The 24,876-nt window shown below is 36.9% G+C and overlaps 2 protein-coding genes across 2 annotated transcripts; one reads left to right on the top strand and one right to left on the bottom strand.

Moving 5' to 3' along the window:
* Nucleotides 1-1,276: 1,276 nt before the first annotated feature.
* Nucleotides 1,277-15,054, top strand: LOC129802641 (sister chromatid cohesion protein PDS5 homolog B-B). The gene is made up of 8 exons (XM_055848615.1): nt 1,277-1,502; nt 1,908-2,015; nt 2,125-3,936; nt 7,775-8,377; nt 8,467-8,858; nt 13,762-14,101; nt 14,192-14,395; nt 14,474-15,054. The coding sequence occupies exons 2-8, from the start codon at nt 1,935-1,937 to the stop codon at nt 14,615-14,617; spliced, it is 3,576 nt and encodes a 1,191-aa protein (XP_055704590.1). The 5' UTR covers nt 1,277-1,502; nt 1,908-1,934; the 3' UTR covers nt 14,618-15,054.
* Nucleotides 15,055-19,427: 4,373 nt separating this feature from the next.
* LOC129802653 (mitochondrial import receptor subunit TOM20 homolog) lies at nt 19,428-24,539 on the bottom strand. The gene is made up of 3 exons (XM_055848636.1): nt 24,297-24,539; nt 24,047-24,125; nt 19,428-20,004 (listed from the first exon to the last, which is right to left on the bottom strand). The coding sequence occupies exons 1-3, from the start codon at nt 24,421-24,423 to the stop codon at nt 19,755-19,757; spliced, it is 456 nt and encodes a 151-aa protein (XP_055704611.1). The 5' UTR covers nt 24,424-24,539; the 3' UTR covers nt 19,428-19,754.
* Between the last annotated feature and the right edge of the window lie 337 nt (nt 24,540-24,876).

Here is a 24,876-nt window from a genome sequence, read left to right as displayed (position 1 = left end):
AATTATTTTTATTAAATGCTCTCGAAAAAAAGAAACTTTTGTAAGACCAGTAAAAATTATTTTAAACTAAAATTATCGTAAGTGCCCGTAATTAATAAAAAATTATCGAAATTTGTCAGTTACGACAAATTTTCATACAAAATTTCCTCTAATCAGCATTTGTCGTAACTTCATAATATGCTCGTTTGCGTGGCTTGTAATTTCCAGCAAAAATGTAATATTTCTCATTAAAACGTTGACAAACTTTTCCAAATATCCAAAGATAGTGCGAATAATGCAACATTATATCACTTTAATTTAATATTTGTGAGAAAAAAAAGTAAGATAAAATCCCTGTCCTTCTGTCATTAATTCGAAACAAAAGAAGCGACGCGGCGCACAAAATTTATTCAATAAAACTTATGAAATAAAAGGTTTTAGGGACAGGGATAACAGTTTAATTGACTAATTTAGTCAAATTAGGGCGTTTATTATCACTAGAATAATTGAAATTGATATAATGCATTTTTGAACATTGTCGTAACTTCCAAGATTTTCATACATTGGAAGTTACGGCTTTATAAACGATGGAAGTTACAATAAAATCTTATTGTGTTTCTTCTGATATATTTCAATATCTCAGCTTTTAAATAATTTTATAAGGATTTTTTCGAGTTAACTTATAGTGCCACTTTTGTTATTTTCACTCAAAAGTATCGCATTCGGGGCTCATTTTTAAGAAAAATAAAGCTGAACTGAAAATATCGTCTCCTGAAAAGTTATCAAAAGGAAGTTACGACAAGTGCTGATTAAACTGACGAAATGCTGATTGGAAATAATTTTGTATGGCAATTTGTCGTAACTTAGCTAAAAGTGGAAGTTAACTAATATTGATTTTCATATTAATTAAGAGTATCTTATGATAATTTTTATTTATTAGGATATTATTCTCAGATGAGTTTAATAAACAAGATCGCAGTCATTCCAGAAGTTACGACAAATGCTGATTAAACTGACAATATGGTCACTGTACTGAATTTTCCAGGTTTTCCGTCGTATTCCCGGAAGGCTTAATTATGAAAAGTGTCCAGGAATTGTGGAAATATCACATTTTTCATCATTTTTAAAACAGGAACTGTAGAATTATCCTCACCTACCAATTTTTTATTTTATGATTCATGCGCCCATGGGACTTTCCCAACTTTCCCTCCATAATAAAAACCCGTTGAAATTTAAAATTCCCGGTGTTCGAAAAGTTAGCATCGGGTAACCCTGTACACGCCACAGTTGTTTCAATGTTCACCACCAGTCGGTAATGTGGCGTATTTGGTGTGTGTTTTTCTTCTCCGGACATCGCGAAGCATTTCCACGAATTTCCCACAATTTTCCACCTCAAAACTCTGTGAATTTACGTGAAAAGTGTATTGGAGAGTGCTCCCAATCAATTACCAGTGCAGTGTGGGCAAATTTTGTGAGATTGAGTGGAAAACAGTGTTGACTCTGACACTGCGTGGCTTTTCAATGTGAGTTTATTTGCTGTTTTTCGGGGAGTTATTGGGGCTTCAGGGGGCTGGGGTAGCTCATATGGAGTGGATTAGTTAGTGAGAGAGGTTTCCCGGAAGGTTTCATGGGGATTTTCGGGGTAGTTGGGTAGGAGTGGTGGATGGAGGTTTTTCCGGGAGATTTCTGAGAATTTTGATGGTTTTCCGGGGGAAGTTCCGGGAATATAGGGTGGCAAGGTCAAGGATTGTACTGGGGGGAGGTTTGAGTTGGGAATGGTGGAGGAATTTTGGTAAAAATGGCTGGTTTTGTGAGTGTTTTCGAGGCACTTTGCAATTTGTCAGCCATTTTTGACTTTCCGGATGTTTTTCGCACTGGACATTGGCATTGATATTTTTGTGCATTTGGTGCTGACCATAAAATTCCAGGAGCAGGTAACCAACAGTTAGCCGAAGATGACGGACATTGTATATCCACAAGGCTGTAAACCCGTGACAGATGATTTGGGGCCCGATGAACTCATACGGCGCCTCAAGGTAAGTTTCCTCTTTTGGGATGGGTTTTTTTGTTTAGAAAGGGGGCTTTTGAAAAGAGGGAGAGTGGGCGCGATTGTCAAGTTAACATCAATATTACTTGGTGCTTTAGGCACTCTCACACACCCTCCAGACAATGGGTCAGGATGAGGGACTGCACCAGCAGTACATTCCGCTGGCACTACATCTAGCCGATGAGCAATTTCTCTGTCACAGTTCAAGGGATGTTCAGCTCCTGATAGCATGCTGTATAGCTGATGTATTGAGAGTTTATGCACCGGAGGCTCCCTATAAAGATCAAGAACAGGTTAAGGGGATCTTTCTCTTTCTCATACGTCAGCTCAATGGGCTTAAAGATCCCAAAGATCCGGCATTCAAGAGGTATTTCTACCTCTTGGAAAATCTCGCCTATGTCAAATCCTTCAATATGTGCTTTGAACTGGAAGATTCCCAGGAGATATTCTGTGCTCTGTTTCAGTTAATGTTTAAAATTGTCAATGATGAGCACAGTGGGAAGGTGAAGTCATTTATGCTGGATGTACTGTGTCCATTGATCACAGAATCTGACAATGTTTCCAATCAATTGCTAGACATTATCCTGTCGAATATTGTTGAGCCCCAAAAGACTACACGGAAAAATGCCTATTTCATTGCCAAAGAACTCATTCTCAAGACAGCTGACACGCTCAAGCAGTACGTTCAGGCATTTTTCAATCAAGTCCTCGTTCTGGATAAAGTGGACAAGAGTTTCACCATCACGTCCAAAGTCTATGATCTGATCTATGAACTCAATAGCATTGCACCGTCGTGTCTCCTGTCCGTTCTGCCACAATTGGAGTGCAAACTCAAGTCCAGCAAAGAGAGTGAACGAGTTAAGGCTGTTGCCTTGCTGGCCAGGATGTTTTCAGAAAAGGATTCCGGCCTAGCTAAGCAGTATACGCCACTCTGGAGAACTTTTCTTGGTCGATTCTATGACATAGCCGTGCCCATTCGTATAAAATGTGTCCAGAGTACCATGCACTTTCTCCTCAATCATCCCCATCTGCGAAAGGACATCATAGAAACCCTCAAGGTACGCCAGCATGATTCAGATGAGACTGTACGGTATGAAGTGGTAATGGCTATTGTGGAGACTGCAAAAAGAGACTTTCAGATTGTGTCAGAGTCTGAGGATCTTCTAGATTTCGTCAAAGAGCGCACTCTGGATAAAAAATTCAAAATACGCAAGGAGGCCATGAATGGCTTGGCAATGATCTACAAGAAGTACTTAAGTGACTCAAATGTTCCAGATGCCACAAAGAAGGCCGTGAATTGGATCAAAGACAAAATTCTCCATGGCTACTACATGACAGGCATTGAAGATCGGTTGCTGGTTGAGCGACTTCTAATCACATGCCTTGTACCCTATCAACTGCCAGCAGATGATCGTATGCGAAAACTCTATCAATTGCTAGGGACAATTGATGATAATGCCACAAAGGCTTTCATCGAACTGCAGAAGAATCAACTGAAAGTACGCAAAACCGTTTCTGAATGGATAAAATTGCACCGGGTGAAAGTACTGACGCCACAGGTGCAGAAGGAAATGAATGCCAAATGCACTCACATCTCCAAACAATTGCCGGATCCGGTGAAGGCTCAGGAGTTCCTCACAAAATTCTCCAGTCACATGCGTAGCGATGGGCAATTGGTGAGGGAGATGGACACAATTCTCAAGAGGGATGTCACATGTAAGGAATGTGCCGATACAATGGCCACGGTGCTCAAGAAACTTGGACAGCCCATCATGACCAATCTCTACTACAACACCATCAAGATGCTGCTGGAACGCATTGCATCCGTGATGGTGGATAAGGCGTCCATTGAGGTGCTCGTGGGACTCATTGAGGACTGTATGCACGGCGGGGAGGAAGTTTGCAAAGAGGTTAGTTGACCCTACACTTGAGAGAAATCCGAAAAAGTTAAAATAACATTCCGGAAATGTTTATTTTACCCTGCAGTATTGATCCGAAATCGGTGTAAATATTACCCTTTTTAGGTGTATTAGGTGTTAAAGTTACCCTCTTTCATGTTAATTTTACCCTTAAAAAGTGTTAAAGTTATGAGGAAAAAAAGTTAATCGCAGCCTCTTTTTTTCTCAGTGCTTACACTGATGAAAATGAGGAGATCACTGGGGATCCTTTGAAAGTATCCCTGTTTTGACACTCAAATATAATTCATCCTTTTAAAAAGTATCAAATATGATCCAAGTTGATCCTTTTATTTTACCAGTGTATTAAGGGACATTGGGGGTAAATCAGTCATCAAATAGAATTTTTTTGGTGACCTAAGGGAATTCGAACCCGGGATACTAGAATCGGACGTGACGGATAAATTATTTCCTGGTTTTTCGTATTATCTTTCCAGGGCGGCGCTGGTTCCCCCTGCGTGTATTTTTAATGACAGAGAAGTCTACTAGGGCGTTTCAACTAGGAAAAAAAATTTTTGGCACTATTCTCACGGTGCTGTATTTGATGAGACAAGAAAGTTTTTCTTCTACGACCATGACGCTGTTTAGAGGTGGCTGAACGACCCTCTCTGTAGTGTAAAATCCGGTAAAATCAGAAATTTGTTCTACAGAGAGGGTCGTTCAGCCACCTCTAAACAGCGTTTGATCATATGGTCGTAGGGTAGAGTCAGCCCTTTTGGCCATGTAAGCATTTTTGGCCACCTAAAGTAAAATCACATTGTAAGGCAATTTTGAGTTTATTTAGAACAGGAAAATGGGTCTTATTTCGTGACCTCTAATCTAACGAATCAGAAAACCATATTTAATTTTGTATCGACTTGATTAATTTTAAGTTATTGAAAGAAATTCTCAACAAGGTAAACAAACACTAAAAAAAACATGGGATTCTTAAGAAACTTGTTAATGTTAAAAGAAATTATTTTGCATTATTTCATATTTTTGATGAAAATATTTGATGTTATTCAATGAAAGTCAATTTCTTAATTAACTAAATTTTATTGTGATATCATCCTTAATAAGATTTTCTAACAAATTAAATGAAAATCTGATGTGGCTAAAAGAGCTTACTTTTTTCAGCTTTGTAAGTACTTTTGGCCATTCATTTTCCCGTACATTTTACACGTGGCGCACCTCGCGGATTTCAGTAAAACCAATCGTGACTTTAGACTGATTTTTACATCAAATAGAAAATGTGCAAAAAGTCGTTTAAATTACTCTAATAATCACATAAAATTGGTATTAAATAAGAATAGGACTTGTGCTGTGTATTTGTGAAAGTTTTCGAGAGCTATTTCTTCTGTTATTTTATTAAAATTCTATTGGAAAGAAGTGACCAAAAGTGCTTACACACAAGTGGCCAAAAGTGCTTACAAAGTGGCCAAAAGTACTGAAACATGCATAGTTGCATAAAATGCATTTTTCACTAAAATATCTAAAAAAAAAATTGAGAATTCTCTTGGATTATTAGGAAGAAACGGCTTTAAGGTATCCTTGTACAAAATTTCATTTTATTTAAATAAAGATTATAAAAATTACAAGCACATGAAACCTTAAAGTGGCCAAAAGTACTTACTCCACCCTAGAAGAAAAACTTTCTTGTCTCATCAAATACAGCACACTGAGAATAGTGCCAAAAATTTTTTTCCTAGTTGAAATGCCCTAATGTGTATAGGCCTTAATACGATTTTAGGTTAAAGATTGAAAAGCCTCTTTGAAAGTGTATTTCTCATCCGAATGGTATCATGTTTGTTCAGACTAGTTGGAAAGGTCTTGGAATTCCTGAGAAGACTGAGCCGGTTCCAATCAGTTATATGAACCAGTAATAAACCGATTCATAACCGATAACTAATTTTTATCCAAAATTCAATTATATTACCCCTAAAAATGTGTATTTTGAGCAATATTTGGAATTATTTGAATCGGTTCAAATTGGTTGTGAACCGGTAATGAATCGGTTATAAACTGATAAAGTAATCTTTGTCCGGAAATAAGTTCTATTACATTAGGGGAATTTTTTGAGTAATTCATGAATCGGTTCAAATCGACTGAGAATCGGTAAATGGTAAGTGATATTGATGAATTCTAGCACTTCATAAAGCCCGGGTCCATCACTTTCGGTATGTTTTATACGAAAATACCATTAAATCATTCCTAATACCGGTCAAATAGAAAAATGTCTATTGAGAGCGTATTTCTCGACCTAAGGGGTCATTTTTGGGCTTGTTGAAAAGGTCTTTACATTTCTGACAGTTTTGAAACGGTTCCAATTGGTTATGAACCGGTTAGAACCGATAAGTAATTTTTGTCTGCAAATCAGTTCTATTACTCTTAAGTCATTTTGGGGGGATTTCTGGAGTGATTTATGAATCAGTTGCGAACCGGTAAACGGTAAATGAGGTAAAAGTATTTTTGAGATACCCATCTCACGAGTTCGATCATTTCGCAAAACATTATACGTTTTGCCACTCCTTTGGAGTTCGTTTTATTTCAATTTTGGTGTATATAAAGACAGGTTTTTTTTTCTTTTTTGAAAGAACTCTTATTTTTTCGTAGTAAGATCCACATGAAAATTAGAGTTTATTTTTCTTTATTGAAATACTTTTTTCGGCCAAATTAATGTAGCGAATTAGTTGAGTAAACGACACCGAAGTGTTGCGAGTTTATAGGGTCGAAGGAACACCTTTTAAAATATAGCAAAATATATATAGGGAAAATATAGCAGTAAAATTGGGTTATGTTCAACTTAACCTCAAACAGACGACCTATATAATATTTTTTAAGTCGTAATCTATGAAATAAAGTTAGATTCTTATTGAAATTCACACAAAGTTTTTAACAATTGGGAATCGATTCGAAATGGAATGGAAATTACGTAGAGTACTTATATGCTTAGTTTTTTTTTTAGGTTAGTTGAAATTGTTCGAACATAACCTACCATTTCTTTCAACCAAATGAGATTTTTATATTTGGATGAAATTTTTTTACAGTCGAGTTCGTCAAATTTGAACTCCTCAAATTTGAACTACGGTTGAGTTCAAAATGTAAAATTTCAGGTTATGCGAAGAAAGTTTTGCGTCGAGTCTGAATTAGAACTATTTTTCTCTGGTGTTTCCTCAATATTATCGTATTATATTAACTTCCGCAACAAATTCCATTTCTTTAACAATAAATTACATTCTCTAAAATTAACTTACTTAAATTTGGGAAAGTGCATTTCGCATGAATTCCGTTACATTTTTGAAAATATTGTTCAAATTTGAGGAGTGAGAAGTGTCATCTATACCCCACAAATGTTCAAATTTGAGGAACTCTACTGTATTTAATTTTCATTTTGCAAATTAAAGTGAAAAGCTTTCGTTAGTCGTTAAATTTTTTCAAGCTTTGAAGCGCGTTTCTGTTAAAGGCCTCAACACATTGGGAAACATTTTCGTCAAAAATTGTTTTTTGCAGAAAATTTCCTGCTGTGCTAAATGGTCTCTACACACTAGAGAAATTTATGTCCATATTGAAGCAAATTCCCCGTGCTCGTATAGGAAAGACTCTTCAATATGAACATAATTTTCTCTAGTGTGTAGAGGCCTTAAAAGGAGAAAAATGTCAAAATTCTGTCAAAAATTGAAGTTTTGATGAAAATCGTTCCTAATGTGTGGAGACATTAAGGCTTTTCAATTAAGTTATTTTAAGATAGGATTTGGATTCAATGCGCCCTATTTGACTTGTAGGAGACTTGATGTAATCCATGATCCCCCTCTAGGTGGGCCTTCCTGCGGAATCTGCTGGTGAACGGGGCTTAAAGTTGCTGAGTGTCTTGGCGTATGTGTTCTCAGCCCATTTTCAGCATACCACAATTCTCAATCACATGATAGCCTTGCTGGGTTCAGACCAAGACTATGCTGCCCCCTACATTCTCAAAGCCTTCACGTATCTGGGCCGCTATAAGCCCTTGGTAGATTCCCATCCGGCTGTCCTGCAGCGACTGACGCCAATTTGCAAGGAATTGGCTATTTCGGGAACGCCAAAACAGGCCAAACACGCCGTTAGGTGCATGTATGTCAATATGACATCGAGTGTGGGCAGTGAAGGGCAGAATTCCGAGGCGGGTGATGTTTTTGCTGAAATTGTGGAGACGCTCAAGGTGAATTTGAGTCCGGAACAGGCCAAGTATCGTACGGCAATTGTTTGCCTTGGACACATTGCATACAACATCCCGGATCGCTTTCATGTGCCCATCAAAAATATTATTTCGCGGAAGATTGTCAAGGAGTTACTGGTGAAGGATGTTCCGGAGGATAGGAAGGACATCCCAAGTACTGAATGGTGTTCAGAAGAGGAACTTCCCGAGGAGACTCGGTGCAAGGTTAGTTGGATTTTGTTTTTTTTTTGCAGGAAATTGAGTGAGGATTTTCTCCTGAAATTGAGATTTTCCTGTGTCTGTATGGATCCTAGGTTGAGGGTCTTAAGACGATGGCTCGGTGGTTGTTGGGACTGAAGAAGGATGTAATGTCGGCTCAGAAGACCTTCCGAATGTTACATGCCTTCATTAAGCAGAAGGGTGATCTCTTGGAGCAAGGACGTCTATCGGCAGCTGAGATGTCTTGGCTCAGACTGAGTGCGGGCACAGCTATGCTAAAGATTTGTGAACAGAAGGGCGTGGGAGACCAATTTACAGCTGAACAATTTTACAATTTGTCACAGTTGATGGTGGATCCGGTTCCGGAGGTCAGGGAGGCTTTTACTAAAAAACTGCACAAAGGACTCAACAAGGGCATTCCCCACAAATGTCTCCCACTCGATTTCATGGGATACTACGTGCTGGGTGGACGGGAAACAGATAGAAGGTGAGTCAAATTATTCTTGATGTTTTTTCATTTTTTAGGTTAAATCGAAAAATTTTAGGTTATGTTAGGCCTAACCTTAAAAATTCACAACATTTCATTTGGTTGGGTTTAATTTAGTTTGATCTCAAAGATGTTTTTGAATATATTTTGAACAGCAATTTCTGTTATGACAAAAAATTGCCTTAAAGCTCTTTAAATTTTAGATGAAATTAAATCTAACCTCAAAAATTTTACGGATATTGACCATGAATGTTTCTGGTGTGTGTTAAATTTTTAAATTATTATTTAGATATCTTATTTGATTGAATATTTTAGAATAACAGGAGAAAAGGGTATGCTAAATCGAACTTCCTTCCATTTTCCGGTTACATAACCTAACATTCTGGTTTATCAAATAATGGAATCAGCTCCAATATTTCATATAGCAAAATATTATAATATAATTTTTAAAGAGAGTTTCTGAACACAATCAACCCATGACAAAAAGAAACTGATTTTAATGTTCTTTAAATTTTATGTAAAATAAATTCTAACCTCAAAAATATTTACAAACCCTGATGTTATTTAAGAAGTTTTTGGATTGAATTATTGAATCTCATTTTATGCTATTGAAAAATGTTGCTATTCAGAAAAGCAATAGAGAATCATTAAATGAAACCTAAAAAAAATAAACCTAAAAAATTAGACAATACGATTCATTTTCTTTGAATTTGGAATTTTAGGTTATGTTAAGCATAACCTCAAAAACCTATGAATATTTGTGTTTTGAATTCCGGTAGATCTTCAATCTGGATGCAAATTTTATATTAAATATTTGAATGTAATGATAAATATCTAAAAGAGAAAATTATTTTTTAAACTCTTGTAATAATCTCCAGAAAGCTTTCTAACCAAATTAGATATTTTGTTTTTAATTTTTGAGATTAGCAGTTAGGAATAATCAATTGAAAATAAATCAGTCAGTTGTCTTGTAGGTTAAATTACTCAAGTGACCCAAACAAGCCAAATTAACCTGATTTTTTTTTTAGTTTAGGTCTAACATAACCTCACATTTAAAGTCAAACCTATTATTACATGTGGTTTTATTGGTTTTAAAATTCCCATTAGGTGCCAACTAATTAGAAATGTCATTTGAAATGAACCAAAGTAATAACTGAAAAGAGATTTAAAGTTTTTCGTGTAGAACAATTTTTATTTTCTTTGGAATTTTTTGTTTTAAAGTCTAATCAAATACAAACCAGTAGAAAATGATATTTCTTTATTTGGTAACCTGGGGCAAAATAAATCAAAGCGAAAATTTCAAAATTAGATATCTTGCAAGATAAATAAGACAAAAGTTTCATTTTTTAGATAGCGTTTTGAAACTCTTCAAACGTTTAAAGCTCTATAACATTTGAATAACTTTTTTTTCCAAAAGTTCTGCATTTTTGAGAGTTTACAATTTTTTTTAAATCCGCTGAATACGAATCCTCTTTCTTAGCTTTCGGATTTCCTGAATAATTTTCCGTCTAAGAAAATTTGAAATCAGGAATGGGTTTTTGGGGTAAAAAGGAACAGAAGGCGCGAAGTAAAAAATGTTGCAACAAGTGACTACTTGTCCCCAGATCGCCTATTCCGCTTGTCGTAAACCATTGAAGAGACTCTTCTTTCGTTTAATAAAAACGGCTTTTGCTTAGGTTGTTTATAAAGATGATTAATTTTCCTGCCAAATTCTGTCAAGGGGTATTTTTGACCTAGGGCAGAATAGGGTAATTCAGAATCGATTCTGTATTACACTCAATCCCGGCATTATGCACTTCGGAATTATGCACTTGACTGAATTCTGATGGAATTATGCACATACAATTATGCAAGTTTGCCTACCATTGGGAGTCAATTTATGAAATCATTTTTGAAATGCGCCTGAATGTATACTATTTAGTGACGCAGGAAATGTGAAAACACTATAGTAAGGTGGGGTAACTGGATCGTTTTCCGAAGAGTGCTACTTAAACGCTTGTTTTTGGACTAATGAAATTCTTTTTTACTTCTTCTAAACCCATAGAATTATTCATTGTTTCATTCAGAAACGTAATATAAAAAAAAATTATCAAAAATATTAAGGAAAATTTATAAAATAATGATAATACTGAAATAAGTCAACATGCACTAACTGGGTCGCCTTTTCGCTAATTCACTTTTATTTAAACCTTTGGATTTAAAATACTTTTTTCACAAGGAAAAAACAATAAATGTTTTCAAACAAACAAGCTGTCATTAGCGAAAATATCACTGCTAGAAAATTTTCAGTGAAGAACCCAGCTGGCACAAGATTGAAATGAGTCGATAACACTCACATATTTAATGAATAAAAATATTTTTTGTGTTTTTTCTCAAACTTCAATAGTTATATTATGTTACTGTTGTGACTAGGGTAAGTGTGCCAAATTAAGGCCAGCTTGCAATTCCGGCCACCTTTTTTGTTCCTCGAATTTCCATGAACTTTTAGCTTTACGTACTCTAAAGATTATACAATGAAAAAAAAAAAACAAAAAATGCAGCTTCGACAAACGAGATGACGTTAAAAAGGCATTGGAAGAATTCCTGAAGGGCAAGGAACTATGAGAATGAAGGTGGCCGAAATAGGGCTCCAAAGCTATGTTTATATTTTTATTCATTTTAAAATGTATTAAGAATGATTTTAGAGTAAATAAAGACGGTAAACTCTTTACAAGGTTCCAAAAAACACTCTTTCAGAAGAAAGAATAAAAAAAATCAATTTGAATATAAAATATTACATTTCAAACTTTAGACTTTGACGCTTGCATGCAACTATGCCGAAATTTGGCACACTTACCCTATATTATGGAAATAAAAATAAAAATATTTTAAGTGGATTAGTCATAAAAGATCCAGATAGCGAAGCGCCCGGATTAGCACATTTGACTATATTCTTGTTTTTCAGAATAAAACTTTAATTTGTTTTATTAGGGTAAAAATTTTAAATATTCTTACCATTTATTGAAGAACTCTGGCCAAAAAGTACTCTTTGTTAATGCATACTTTTACTCCGCGCGAAATTCGTTCTACGACCGATTTATTCAAAAGAAAGCCCCTCCGGGTAGGCAAATTTTCTCGATGCATAATGCCATTTCGCGCGTTTTTTTTCGGTTCCAAAAATGTACATAATCCCGGGATTGAGTGTAGAATTTTGAGATTTCCTTACTATTTTAAATTGGCAGAAAAATCAGGAAAAAGTACTCTTGTGTCCTCTAAACTTTGGCAGTAAAGGTTTTTCTCAAACTGTCACACACTGAGGACTTAGGCTTATAGATTAGAGTTCCTTTTCATACATTTCTTTCACCCAATCATACTGTCAAATGTCTTTGAAGATCAGCCTGAGTTTAATTGGGCTATAATGCCCTAGATACCACTTACGACTTAAGTCGAGAAATGGCTTAACGTAACTATAATCAAAATAATGATTTCACTAAATTCCCATCAGTTTCCCACTAACTAAGCCGTTTCTCGGCTTAAACCGAGAAACGGATTAGTCAGAAACTGACGAAAATGTAATCTGATCATTATTTTTATTATGATTACGTTAAGCCGTCTCTCAGCTTACGTCATAAGTGTGTCTATGGCATAAGGTTTGTACATTTAGTTCAGTTTCTTTGAGTCTTTCTGTGACCCGAGGCGAAATGACATATTGGGCCTAAATCTTCTTTTAATACATCTTGACATTCATAGATGTCGAATATGATACTCCCCAAAAACTATTTTTTCCGGACGTCTGTCCGGCCGGCCGTTCCTTCGTAGTACAGAGCGGAGTTTTTCTTTTTTAAAATGAATCTTAAAAATGACTCTAGCTCCGTTTCTATATGGCGGAATTTATTTCTGTTAGGTGTTTTGGAAAGATGTCATTAAATGCTACAACTCTTCCAAACACACCAATTTCATAAAAGCACCGCTAGGAGTGTTAAAATTGATAAATCGATTTTTGCAAATTCGATGTCAAATATTTTTGAACATCCAATTTCCATTTCGATGAAGTTTTAGTATGTTCTACCTGAGGTCGAGACCTTTCCAACGATGGGTCATACTACTTCTCAATCTTCCTCTACTCGAGCTCTAATTGAAAATAACTTGATTGAACTATGTCTTTGGTATTTAAGTCTCCGGCACACCTTTTAGATCGGGAAAATTTCATGAAATCAAAATTAATATCTTTTTCTTTCTCAAATGTTTTGCGTATGTCTATCTTCTTTTTTCGTACTCAAAATTCGATTGAACTAAATTTAATTTGGTGTGATGTCCAAAAGAAGAAGAAGAGTCCGAAAGATATATGCAGAATGATTGAGAATAGAAAAGTATGTGAATTTCGACTATATGAAATTAACACTTCTTTTTTTACCTTTTTTACTTAAAAGTTTTGAATATACCTATCTTACTCTTTCGCACTCTTCTTCTTTTTTTGAACGTCACATTATTTTTAGTTCGAAAGAAAGGGACGCGAATTTTGATTTCATGAAATTTAATCGATCTTAATGGCTCCGGCACAACCTTTTAGATCAAGAAAATTTCATGAAGTCGAATTTCGGATCCATTTGTTTCTCATATGTTTTGCATATGTCTATCTCATTCTCTCGCACTCTTCTTCTCTTAAACATCACTCTAAATTCAATTTAGCTCAATCGAATTTGGTATGCGAAAGAATGAGATAGTCATATGCAAAACATTCAGTGCCTCTTGTAGGAATTTGCTTATTATAAATCTTGTAGGTCTTCTAGAAGTTTGTGAAAAATATCCTTTTGCTACATTTTGCCCCAGGCTCTTCTGTTTTTCTTTCAAAATTTCGAAAAGAGGTTTAAAATTAAACCCAAAAGGTTTAACAGGAGATTTGATTTGAATCTCTCTCCTTTAGGCTGAGTTTACAGATAAAAACGAACATCGAGACGGATGTTAGTCGAAGGCGTGAATACGTAAAGTCTTTCGCAACTGTAGAACGAGCAATGTCTCAATTGCCGCACATCCTTCCTGACTACATGTTAGTGTTTGCTGTGCCCGTTCTTACGCACGATCCCAATTTTACGCAATGGAATGACCCGGTTCAGCTGAAGCAGGTGGAAAAGTGTCTGTGGTTGATCCTTGAACCTCTGGTCATGAATAAAGAATTCTTCTGTTTTGGCTTCTACAAAAATCTCGTGGATAGAATGAAGCAGCATAAGGATGCCCTCAAGAAGGAGGATGATGAGACAAATTATGTAAGTTTCTTCCAAAGTGAAATTTCGAAGTGAAAAGTGTTGCAGGATTACTGATGATGATGATTTTTTTGTCTGTGTTTTTTTTTGTAGAAAATGTGGGCGATTTGTGATATTGCCATGCATCTAATCTTCTCAAAGTCCATTAGTTATGACACAAGAGAATTTCCGCTGGAAGCGAGGATACCTTCGATGTATTTCCAGGCACAACCGGATGACTTTAGGAATACAAGAATATATCTTCCAGCTGATCTCTATCATCCGCAGAATATGAATGCCAATCGAAAGCACCAACTGGTGCGTGTTTTATTTTATTTTCTGTTTTTTTTTCTTGTTTTTTTCAGAGATTTTTTCTAATTAATTTTTAATTTGCAGACTGACCGCAAAGTGACGTCAAACAACAAAGGACATGATTCCGGTGATTTAGAAACGGAAAATGAGAACAATTGTGACGAACAGCATCAATTATCGCTGGACATGGATGAACCGCCCGCAAAACGAATGATTTTGGGTGAGTAAAGGGAAGGGGCGGAACGGGGGGTTAATGAGAGAGAGAGAGAAAGAAATTTCAGTGAAGAGATATCAAAGAGAATAATGACGTTAACTTTTTATTAATTTATGATGATAAGTAGGAAAGATATTTAATAAGTTGAAAAATGAGAAAGTATAAAGAATTTTCTTTATTCTTTTGCTCTGATGTAATGAATTAAGAATGTAAGAATGGAGAAAGCAGAAGATTCAGTTTAAGTTTATTTCCCCCCCTCAAACATTTTCTTTCACTATCTTTTGTCTCATATATTTTTTTTTTGCTAAGTTTCTGAAATCGTTAATTTCCTCCCTTTTTTTGTCTTTATTAGTTTTTATTAGCAATTAATTGAATTATATACAATTAATATTTGAACTTTTTAACGGAATAAGGAAATAAATTTCATATTTGTCTTTATTCTTCAATACAACTTTTGGACACGTTTTCACTTTTTTCACCTCTCTTTTTTCTGTTTTTTTTGTGGTTGTATTTCTGTGGCGTTTGTTCGATATTTAGGTGGCGGATTTTGAGGTCAATTTATTTTTACAGAGCATGGAGAAAAATGATGGAACAGTTTTCTTAATAATGATTTTCAGGTCGAATTTTTGAGAGGCTAAACGGTAAGGGATAGAGGATTAGGGTTTTTGATAAAATCCAGAGGTAAAGCAATCGGTTTCATCCTGCGTTTTTTTTAATATAATATTTCAGTTCACACTGGAGAATTGCTGCATGTTCAGTAAAAACAAGTTTTTGAGTTTATCAACTGTCAGTGTTTGACAGATGTCACCTGGATATCGAAGTGTCAGATGACTAAGAACTGAGCATACATTCAATTTCAATTCAATTTATTCATAATATCCACAACAAAATAGTGTTTAATCCCCTTTACAAATGCGTGGCTAGAAAAAAAAAAGACAGATAAAAACCAGAATGCATCAAGCAAGTTCGGATTTGAAATAACTCCCAACACTCCTCAGAGAAACGCAAGTATCACGGAGAAGTGAATTATAAAGCGACACTCCTCTGACAAAGAGTGTATGATAAAATGTCTCTTGCACCGCTCTAGGGACCAAGTATCCTCGAACCCTGATCGAACTCCCCTCGTCAAGAGGGAAGCGAGATACGCCGGATTCCCAGTCATTATCAGACGATGCAGAAAGATGAGAACATGCATCTGAAGAAAGGATGGTAAGTAACAACCGTCAAAAACGTCCTTGTACGGAGAAATGAGGTCACGAACCCAGAGAACAAATGTATCTTATACACAGTTATTAAAAAATCACCGTTAAGCGGTGAATGGTTTCACCATTCGCAGAAAAAAGAGTTCAGCTCCATATGTGATAATGGGTAAAAGTTGCGCTAGTGAGAGGAGCAGGCGAGTGTCATAGGGGATAATGTCCCGGTAGCGTCGAATTGTATAAAGAGAATAAATAAACAATAGAAACTGGCGCGATTAACTTGATAGGAATTGTATCCGGTGTTCGCCAATAGAAATGTGGTCACCCTAAGAGGAAAACACTTTTTTGGTATTGCCCAGAGCTCTCGATTCCAGATATGGACATTCTCGATTTGGATAGGTTCATATCGGAACCTATCTGGGCAAGACCCCAAAAGTGTTTTCCCCTTAAGATTAAGATTATATAGTAACGTTATTCTGATACTTAGGCTTTAATAGCTCTCTGTATTTCCCGCGCTCCTTCTTTGATCAAAACCATTCAGATTGCTGAATGTATTATAAAATTTTTACTGGCAAGCAATCCTGCTCCTCAACAGACACAGCCACCTCCTCCCTACATATAAACAGGATAGGGCACTCCCACAAAAAGTGTTCAACAGTTTCCAGGGCTACCCCACAGCCCCTGCAGGATGCTGGAGTCACCAGCCCCATTCTAAACAAATAAAAGTTCAGAAAATGGCACGAAAGTTCAGAAAATGGCGTTTTCCCCTTAGAATAAACACCTTTCCACTGACGAACACCGCATATACTCCTTATCAAGAATAATTAATTTTACAACAAAAGAAAGTAGCATGATCTGACCATGCTAAGGTTCTGTTGAAAATGAATCCAAGGTTTTTAATCCGATAAGTGCACAATTTCACGCCCAAGTATATTGGTGTTACTCTCGACCAAACTCTCACGTACAAGACCCACTGCAGTAATGTTAAGAACAAGATCAAGATACGAAATAACTTACTGCGCAAACTTGTGAACGCGCAGTGGGGAGCTCAGCCAAAACTGATGCATACGTCTGCTCTTGCGCTATCATTTTCTGTAGCAGAGTACGCAGCTGAAGTATGGGGGAGATCTGCGCACGCCAAACACGTTGACATTGCTCTTAACGACACCGCCCGCATAGTAACAGGGTGCCTAAAGGGCACGCCAGTGGACAAACTCTATCCCTTAGCATGAATTGCTCCACCGCGGGTGAGGAGACAAATCATCTCCAGTAGAGAGATGTCTAAGGTTCTTTCTGAACCAAAGCATCTTCTCCATGGTCGCAAAAAACCAAGAGCAAGGCTGAAGTCTCGTAAGAGCTGTTGCCACTCTGTCAAACCACTTGACCAATCTCCACAGCCAACCTATGGAAACCTATTCAACCTATGGAATTGGACCTGATACGGCAAATAGCACAGACTACGTTCGCTTGGTAAACAAAGCTGAATAATGAGAATAATGGTGGCACAACGTTCTATAGAGGAACTTAGGCTTTCCCGGAGGGGGGGTTTCGGACATCCATTGTTATATTTTTCTTAAACAGGGATGGGGTTTTCATCTCCATGCCGCGTGGCATCAAGTGCAGCGAAACTCACTGGATGCAATTCGAACACCTTTAACGCTAAAGAAAATCTGGTGACCTGTAGGGGATTCGATAGGATATATGCATCAGAGCGAGTGCTCTATTTCTTGACCCATTGAGTGCCCAGATGAAACTAAAGTTATATATACAGCGTTTGCTTAAGGAGGCTTAGTTTAATTGAAACAACCCTGCAACGATAGAGTTCTCTATTCGAGATGCCGCGACGGTGACGGCCTTCCAAATGTTCAGAAAGTGGTGGCCACCATGGAGAATTATTGTTTGAACCGTGTTCTTTTTATCCCAGCCCGTAAAGATTTACATTGGACCGAACCCTGTTCCGAACGCGTTTGCTGAACGGTGTTCAAACAGGGAACTTTCGTTGCTGGGAATGCTTCAGAAATGGTGATTCCGGCGCAAAGGGTGGAAAAACCGAAAAGAATTTGGGAACTCCGATTTGGAAATGTAATTCGATGATGATGATATGCAAACACAAAATTAACTTTTGGAAGCATGCTATCCATGGTATTTCCACACGTTTATATGACAGGACAAAATCAAAGGAAAACGGGTGCTGAGTCGGCTGATTGAGATACAGACGATACAGATATGGAAAATTAAAGAGACACTTCCGAACTGTTGCTTTTGCGGTAAAAATAATATAGATTCTTGAATTGAATAATTACTGACGATGAGCCGTGCTGGGTTGTTTGATTTACTTTAAGTATTCCAAACAGAAAAAAATGTGGTTTGGAAGTAGAATATGTGGTAGAATAAACAAGGAGCTGTAAATGCATTGAATTATACATTGTTAGAACAATGGCAGTAATGGGCTAAGGCACAGAAATTTGTGATTTTGCATGACAACGGTCCATGCCATTGTACACTTCAATAGACCAGGACCAGGACATCATCAAACGCTCCTCGTTCCCCGTTCCTCTCAGTCACATAATTCCATGTCTCATAATCAACACCAAAGTTTGCATTGAAATCTTCAAACAACACAACTGAATACGCTTTAAAAGTTGCCTTATCCACGACTTCCCTCCCTTCATCTACGAAAGCTGGCTACTCTGATGGTGCGTTCGGTACATATACCTGCAACGTATACACAATATCACGTCACACGTAATATCACGTAAGATTTACTAACGTAAATTTAAGTGATATTGTCCAATGGGTAATTCATAGCTCATGGAGCTAATGTGTAAAGTGGCCCGAAAATATGGATCCCCGAAAAACAATCAATGGCTTCCTCAAGTTCCCTGTAATTTTCTAAGTTTCTTAGAGACCCCTAGAGTTCGGAGAGAGAATCGGTCTCTCAAGCTTGATCTTAATACCCTTAATATTCATTACTCTCCCGTTGTGTGTCCAGTCCCAGACATCATAAACCCTGTCTGGAAGCCGGAGGCCTGTGAGTACCCCAACACCCGCATGTGTAAACTTTTCGATGCCTCTTCAGGCAGGAAAAGCTGCCATCCTTCCTCAAGTTTCAACAATTTCACTACCTCTTTTTTTAGTGGACGAAACGCCAATTATATCCAATTGGAACTTTTTTGCTTCGTGCTTTCCTGTGACTGAAAGATATTCCATGTAGCTATATTGAAGTGTCATTGTCGTTGTGGTAGGCTTGCTAAACCCGATGTAACTCCAGAGCCTTGTTCGTCGTCCTGGTGTCCCCGATCCTGGAACTCCTGAAGGCCGTATCTGGTTCAATCTATTCTCGTTCTTGAAAGCTTAGGTCCAACTGACCAGTGATTAATTTTACACAAAACCTTTCTTCACTTCGGTCATCCAAGATCTCATTTGATTATTTGCTACTGCTAGAAATTTCACAATCAGACACAGCGACTTGGAATTTATATTTTTTCGCCATTCACTAAGGTCCGTCGCTGTCTTAGCATTAGCACTGATTAGATCCCCTGCGACTAGTTGTAAGAGTTCCTCCTTCAATTTTATAATTCTCAATTAAGAACCAAAATATCTAAAGCTAATTGAAAAACCAAAGTACATTCAACATGTGAAGAAAAATATTTATTATGCTAAATTCAAAGGGTTACAATTCCAAAATCTAGCCATATCGATTGCCATTCGATACTTCATTTAATTTAATTCAAACGACGACGAAAGAATATTTAAATGGTTCTAACGCGATAAGTTGAGTGTGTTTGTTTTTTAATTTTGTGTCCGGGTCAAAACAGAAAGAAGCTCACCAGCAGCGCTCTTCAATTTGTGCATTTGCTCTCTTCCTCCTCTCCACCGGGAATTGGGACTTTTTTGTTTTGTTTTCTTTAGTAGACTAATTAAAAATTGCATGGAGACTCTGGATGGGGCGCTATTCGAGGTCATCACTGAGTTCCTCCACTCGACCTTCGGTTCCCTGGGGCTCCATCTTGTTGCGGTACTCCTTCATCTTATGGATGAGGAGCGTGAACACTTGGGCCGGCAGTGTCTGCTGCAGTACCTGAAGCAACTGCGTGGGTTGTCCGCAGACCACCACAGCATTTGCCAGGTGCTCTACCCCCTGTTCAATGTGCCCATTTGCTATCAGCATCTCACCCATCTGGATCTCTTGCAGGAAGAATCTAAAAGTGTTTTGGGGGAGGCATAAACATGCGTGATTCAACGCAGATTCAAGGTTATCGTGAGGGGAGATGTGCCGAGAGGCTCGTCATTTTAAGGATTTCTGTACATTTTTTGTGTTACGGATGTTTATTTGAGAGATTTCTCAATGAATCAACAATTTATATCATTTTCAAAGAGAATTATCCGGTTTTCAATACACAACGTCGAAGTAACGTGTTGAAACGGTTTAAACGATTTAGGGAAGATCAAGGCTCTGAAGTAACTAGCAAATTCAGGTTTAATTTGTAAAAAAAAAACAAATAAAATCATGAAATGTAACAACATTTTTAATAAATAAGGCTTAAGTATAGGGCTTAACTTTTATAATTTCTTTTTAGACAATTTATTAATTAATTATCAATTATCACTCAAGCTCAAGAAGGAAAATAGGGGATATTTAGGAAATCATATTGTTCATTCATGAGTGACGTACTAGGCAAGATTTTGGAAGTAATGCAGTGAACTAGTTTCCCTGAGGTCTTGATCGCCCAAATAGCCCATAAATTCGTAAACTATCCGTCTTGAGACGATTCCAAGTTACTGAAGAGATTTGAATTATCGTCGCCGATGACTAATTGTGTGTCAACAATGTTTGCTGGCACTTCGGTAAAGGTTAACTCGAAACTTTATGCCCATTTGGATAAGTAATAATAATAATAATAATAATGCTGGCACAACATTCAATGACGGAACAAGGCCTTCCCACAAGGGGAGTTCGGAACATCCATTATTATTTTTTCTTATACGGGATGAGGTTGTCAGTCCCATGCCACGTAAAATCAAGTCCAGAGAAGCTCACTGGATGCAATCCGAACACCTTTAACGCCAGAAAAATTCCTGGTGACCTAAAGGGATTCGAACCCGGGATCATAAAGCGAGTGCTCTACGACTTGACCAATTGAGTGCCCTTTTGGATAAGTAAAGTCCCAAATTTTCATATTCTTCGACAAATTGTTCTACTCAATATTATCAATGTTGAATATTATTACAAAACCATTTTATGAAATTTAAAAATAGGAGAATGAGATGAGTTCCAAACAATTTTGACGTCAATAATGTTGAAATACCGAAAGACGCTGACGTGGTACTAAGAGTATTCACAGAAATACATATTTAAAAAAGTTTCTTTAAATGCAGAGATTATTCAGAGAAATTGTGAGATTTGCAATTTTGAAAACTAAGGCCATACAAGTCAAGTCTGGAGAAATTTGATTTTGATCTAAATGAGATTGTAAACAATTTCGTTAAAAATGTTGAAGTGTAACAAAAGCGGGTGTTGAATTTCGTCATTTTGTTAGTTGTTTGTCTGATGATGGCACAAATTTACATTATGCGGAAGAGTTATAGGTTTTTGTAAAGCTTTTAATTTGAACTTTAATAGGAGAAAATCATGTAATTAAAACCTTAATTGGGCAGACGATTGACAATACTCCAGTATGCATGAAAAAATCACTGACAAAAATTCATAACAATATCTATTCTATGATTTATGATGCAGGACCGAGTAATTAGAAAATGAATTAGAAAACGCCGCCAATTTTAAGTCTTAGTCACCATTCAGTTTTAGATATAAATTTTAGAGACTGTCATCCGGATATTTCACACACCGCAGCCCTCCTTTTGGTTATTCTGGAGACTGAAAGTCACTCCAACCCTACATTTTCATTCCTGAGCATCAAATCGCATTATTCCTGGGTGCATTTTTATTCGCTTTGTTTGCACTACTACGGAGACTATGGAATACGGAAATTTCTACCTACTATCGGTAATAGACTAATCTAATCCGTGGTATAACACATTAGCAACTATGCTCTTCATGTCATATGCAAACTAGATGCTTCTGGATAATTTGTTTCTGCGCAATTGATTGCATCAAGAAGGGATTTTTAGTTACTGTAGTTGTAAGATAAACAAAAATTCGTTGCATTTCAAACAGTTTGACGCCCGAATTTCTCTCTAATTCGGGTGACATTTCGGTCCCAATTGCCCGAATTTGAGAGAGTCTACTGTATAATCTCAATGTCCGCATTGTGCGATTTCCAACAGTATTCGCTTATTTTAGTAATACTAGCTGACAGACATCTATGTCATCTTCAGATTTTCTAATCCCATTAACGAAACTAATGAATCGAAACAATATTGTAGAGAATTGTTTTTTTAATGACGGAGTAATGGTCCTTACACGTATAATGAGACATTTACGACAAAAAACATTTTTGAGAAATCGCTTGCGCTGTCCTCGTAAACGGAAATGTCAAAATTCTGTAAAAATGCAATGTGTGATATAGGGTAGAGTAAGTACTTTTCGCCATCTTAAGGTTTGACATCTTTATAATTCTTACACTTTTTGTCGAAATAAAATGAAATTTTGTGTATAAGTGCTTTGAAGCATTGTCTGTCTATTGAACCAGGAGACTTTCTGGGAACTTTTGAGTATCTGGTTGAAAAAGTACATTTCCTGCAACAATGCATGTTTCAGTACTTTTCGCCACCTTGTAAACACTTTTTCGCCACTGTGTAAGCACTTTCTCGCCACTTGTTTTCAATTGATTTTTAAGAAACAGCAGCTTTCGAAAACCCCCAAAAGTACATGGCACAGTACTTTTCTTATTTAACACCGATATAATACACTTATTAGAGTATTTCGAATGATTTTTTGCACATTTTTTATTTGCGACAATAATCAATTGAAAATTACGCCTGTTTCAACTAAATTCCGCGAGGAGCGCCACTTGTAAAATGCTTGGAAAAATGAGTGGCGAAAAGTACTTACACAGCGGAAAAAAGTAAGCCCTATTTCACCACATCCGTATTTCTTTATTTTTTGGAAAACATTATTAAAAAATGATATTAGAGCAAAGCTTAGTTAATAACGGATTGACTTTCAGTGAAAAAATATCGAATACTGTACTGAAAAAACATAAAATAATGCAAGACAATTTGTCTGAGCGTTGACAAGATTATTAAGAACTCCATATTTTTTTGGTGACTGTTCACCTTGTCGACAATTTCTTTAATTAACTTGCAAATAATCTAGTCGGTGGAGCATCTGATATGGTTTTCTGATTCATTTGGTTAGAGGTCACGAAATAACACTCATTTCGTAGTTCCACGAACTCATAATTTTTTTAAAATGTGATTTTAATTTAGGTGGCGAAAAAGGGCTTACTGGCGAAAAAGTACTGACTCTACCCTAATTGGTTAGATCAGCAACTGTGCTAATTGCATTTGCTTTGTGTCTGCATTCGTTGTAAACGCCGCATCGCTGTATGGCGTTTATCGGTTTATCATTTACCGTTTTCTGTATTGAAACTATTATTATTCAAGAAGATAACAGACCGGATTTAACCCTCTAAGAAAGGCCTTCACACATCATCATCATAATCATTTTCAACCGCTTTTCCTTATTGGGGTCGCGGGCCCATCGCAACCAAATAAGCAGCCCATGTTTGTCGATCCTCCGCCACATTGTAAGCCATTTTAGCCAGAAATTGTATTTTTTTTATAAGGAAATTCTAGTACAGAGAAGACGTCAACATTCAAAACAAAAAATTAATAAATGAAAACAAAAAACACAATTTTTGAAGAAAATCGCTTTCAATGTGTAGATAGAAGCCTAAAGGCCAGTGAATCACGGAAGATTCATAATATAATTTTTTTCACTATTTCACTTTTCGTAAAAAAAAATTTCTTTTGGATCACCAGTGAACCGGTGGTAACTGGTCCCTTAAGGGTTAAATCAATAATTTTTAGGATTATCGTTTAACATGGAATAAACAAGAATCACACGTTTTATAGGCAAACATCATAGGAGCTTCTGAAATTCGGAGTAAAAAAAATGCCCCACGTGGGTTTCCGAATCATTTCGCGGTGTTTCGTCAGAAACGCGCATGGCACGGTCAATGTGCACAGAAATCCCTCCATGTTGAGCCCCTTGAAGGGAAATTCGGCTCAAGGACTTTCCCTTGACCGAAACTTACAAATTGAGGGAAAAAGTCTCACCTTTGAACGGCATCTTTGTCCAGAAGATTAGGGATTTCTGGACGATTTCCGGCTGCTGCCTTCTTCGCTTTGCGCCTCCCTGAAGAAAAAAATGCCCCAAAAATACTCCGTATTAGTCGGTGATTCTACCCAAAGTATTAATCATTGGAGGGAGAGTTTCTTCTGAGGGCTTCTTCCCTGATTCAGAGAAAGCCCTTATGTAACCGGGAGGGAGTGGGAATGGGGCTTGAAGGTGTTGATATGTACTTACTGTCGCGGATTTTCTTCTTGTAGTCCGGATCACTGCGTCTTTTGTGGTCAAAGTAAATGCAGTAGCCTAGGAATAGTGTACCCGCCACTCCCGCCGCAATCCCAAGCGTCGTCTTGTTAATCTCCATGTGATATTCGTGCGCTATAAAACGCGAATTTTGGGGAAAATTTGGAAAATTTTCCAATTTCGCACACGCACCGCGCTAGTTTTCACAAATCGCCACTGGTGGCGTTGCTGCTGATCGTGACATTTTGCTTTTGTAAAAGAAATCGCTGAAAATGCAGCATGGTATGGCTACGAAACCATTCAAGGGTAATTATTAGGAAAATGCTGTTGAAGGGGTTTTCGGTGGTGGATTTTGAATTTGAAATTCAAATTTTAACCGTTACACTGTGACAAAAAGAAGAATTTTTCTGACTCGTTTTTTTTGTTCATTATTTTACAGTCGAGTTCCTCAAGTATGAATATTTGAGGTATACAGGTGACATCCACTCCTCAAATTTAAACAATATTTTAAAAAAGCACTTTCCCTAATATAAGAATAAAAAAACACTTAGGATAAGTGTGCCAAATTCCGGCC

The sequence above is a fragment of the Phlebotomus papatasi genome, chromosome 2 (assembly GCF_024763615.1).
Source record: "Phlebotomus papatasi isolate M1 chromosome 2, Ppap_2.1, whole genome shotgun sequence".
Taxonomy (NCBI): domain Eukaryota; kingdom Metazoa; phylum Arthropoda; class Insecta; order Diptera; family Psychodidae; genus Phlebotomus; species Phlebotomus papatasi.
The sequence above is the reverse complement of the archived record's forward strand: the minus strand, read 5'-3'. Positions and strand labels throughout refer to the sequence as shown.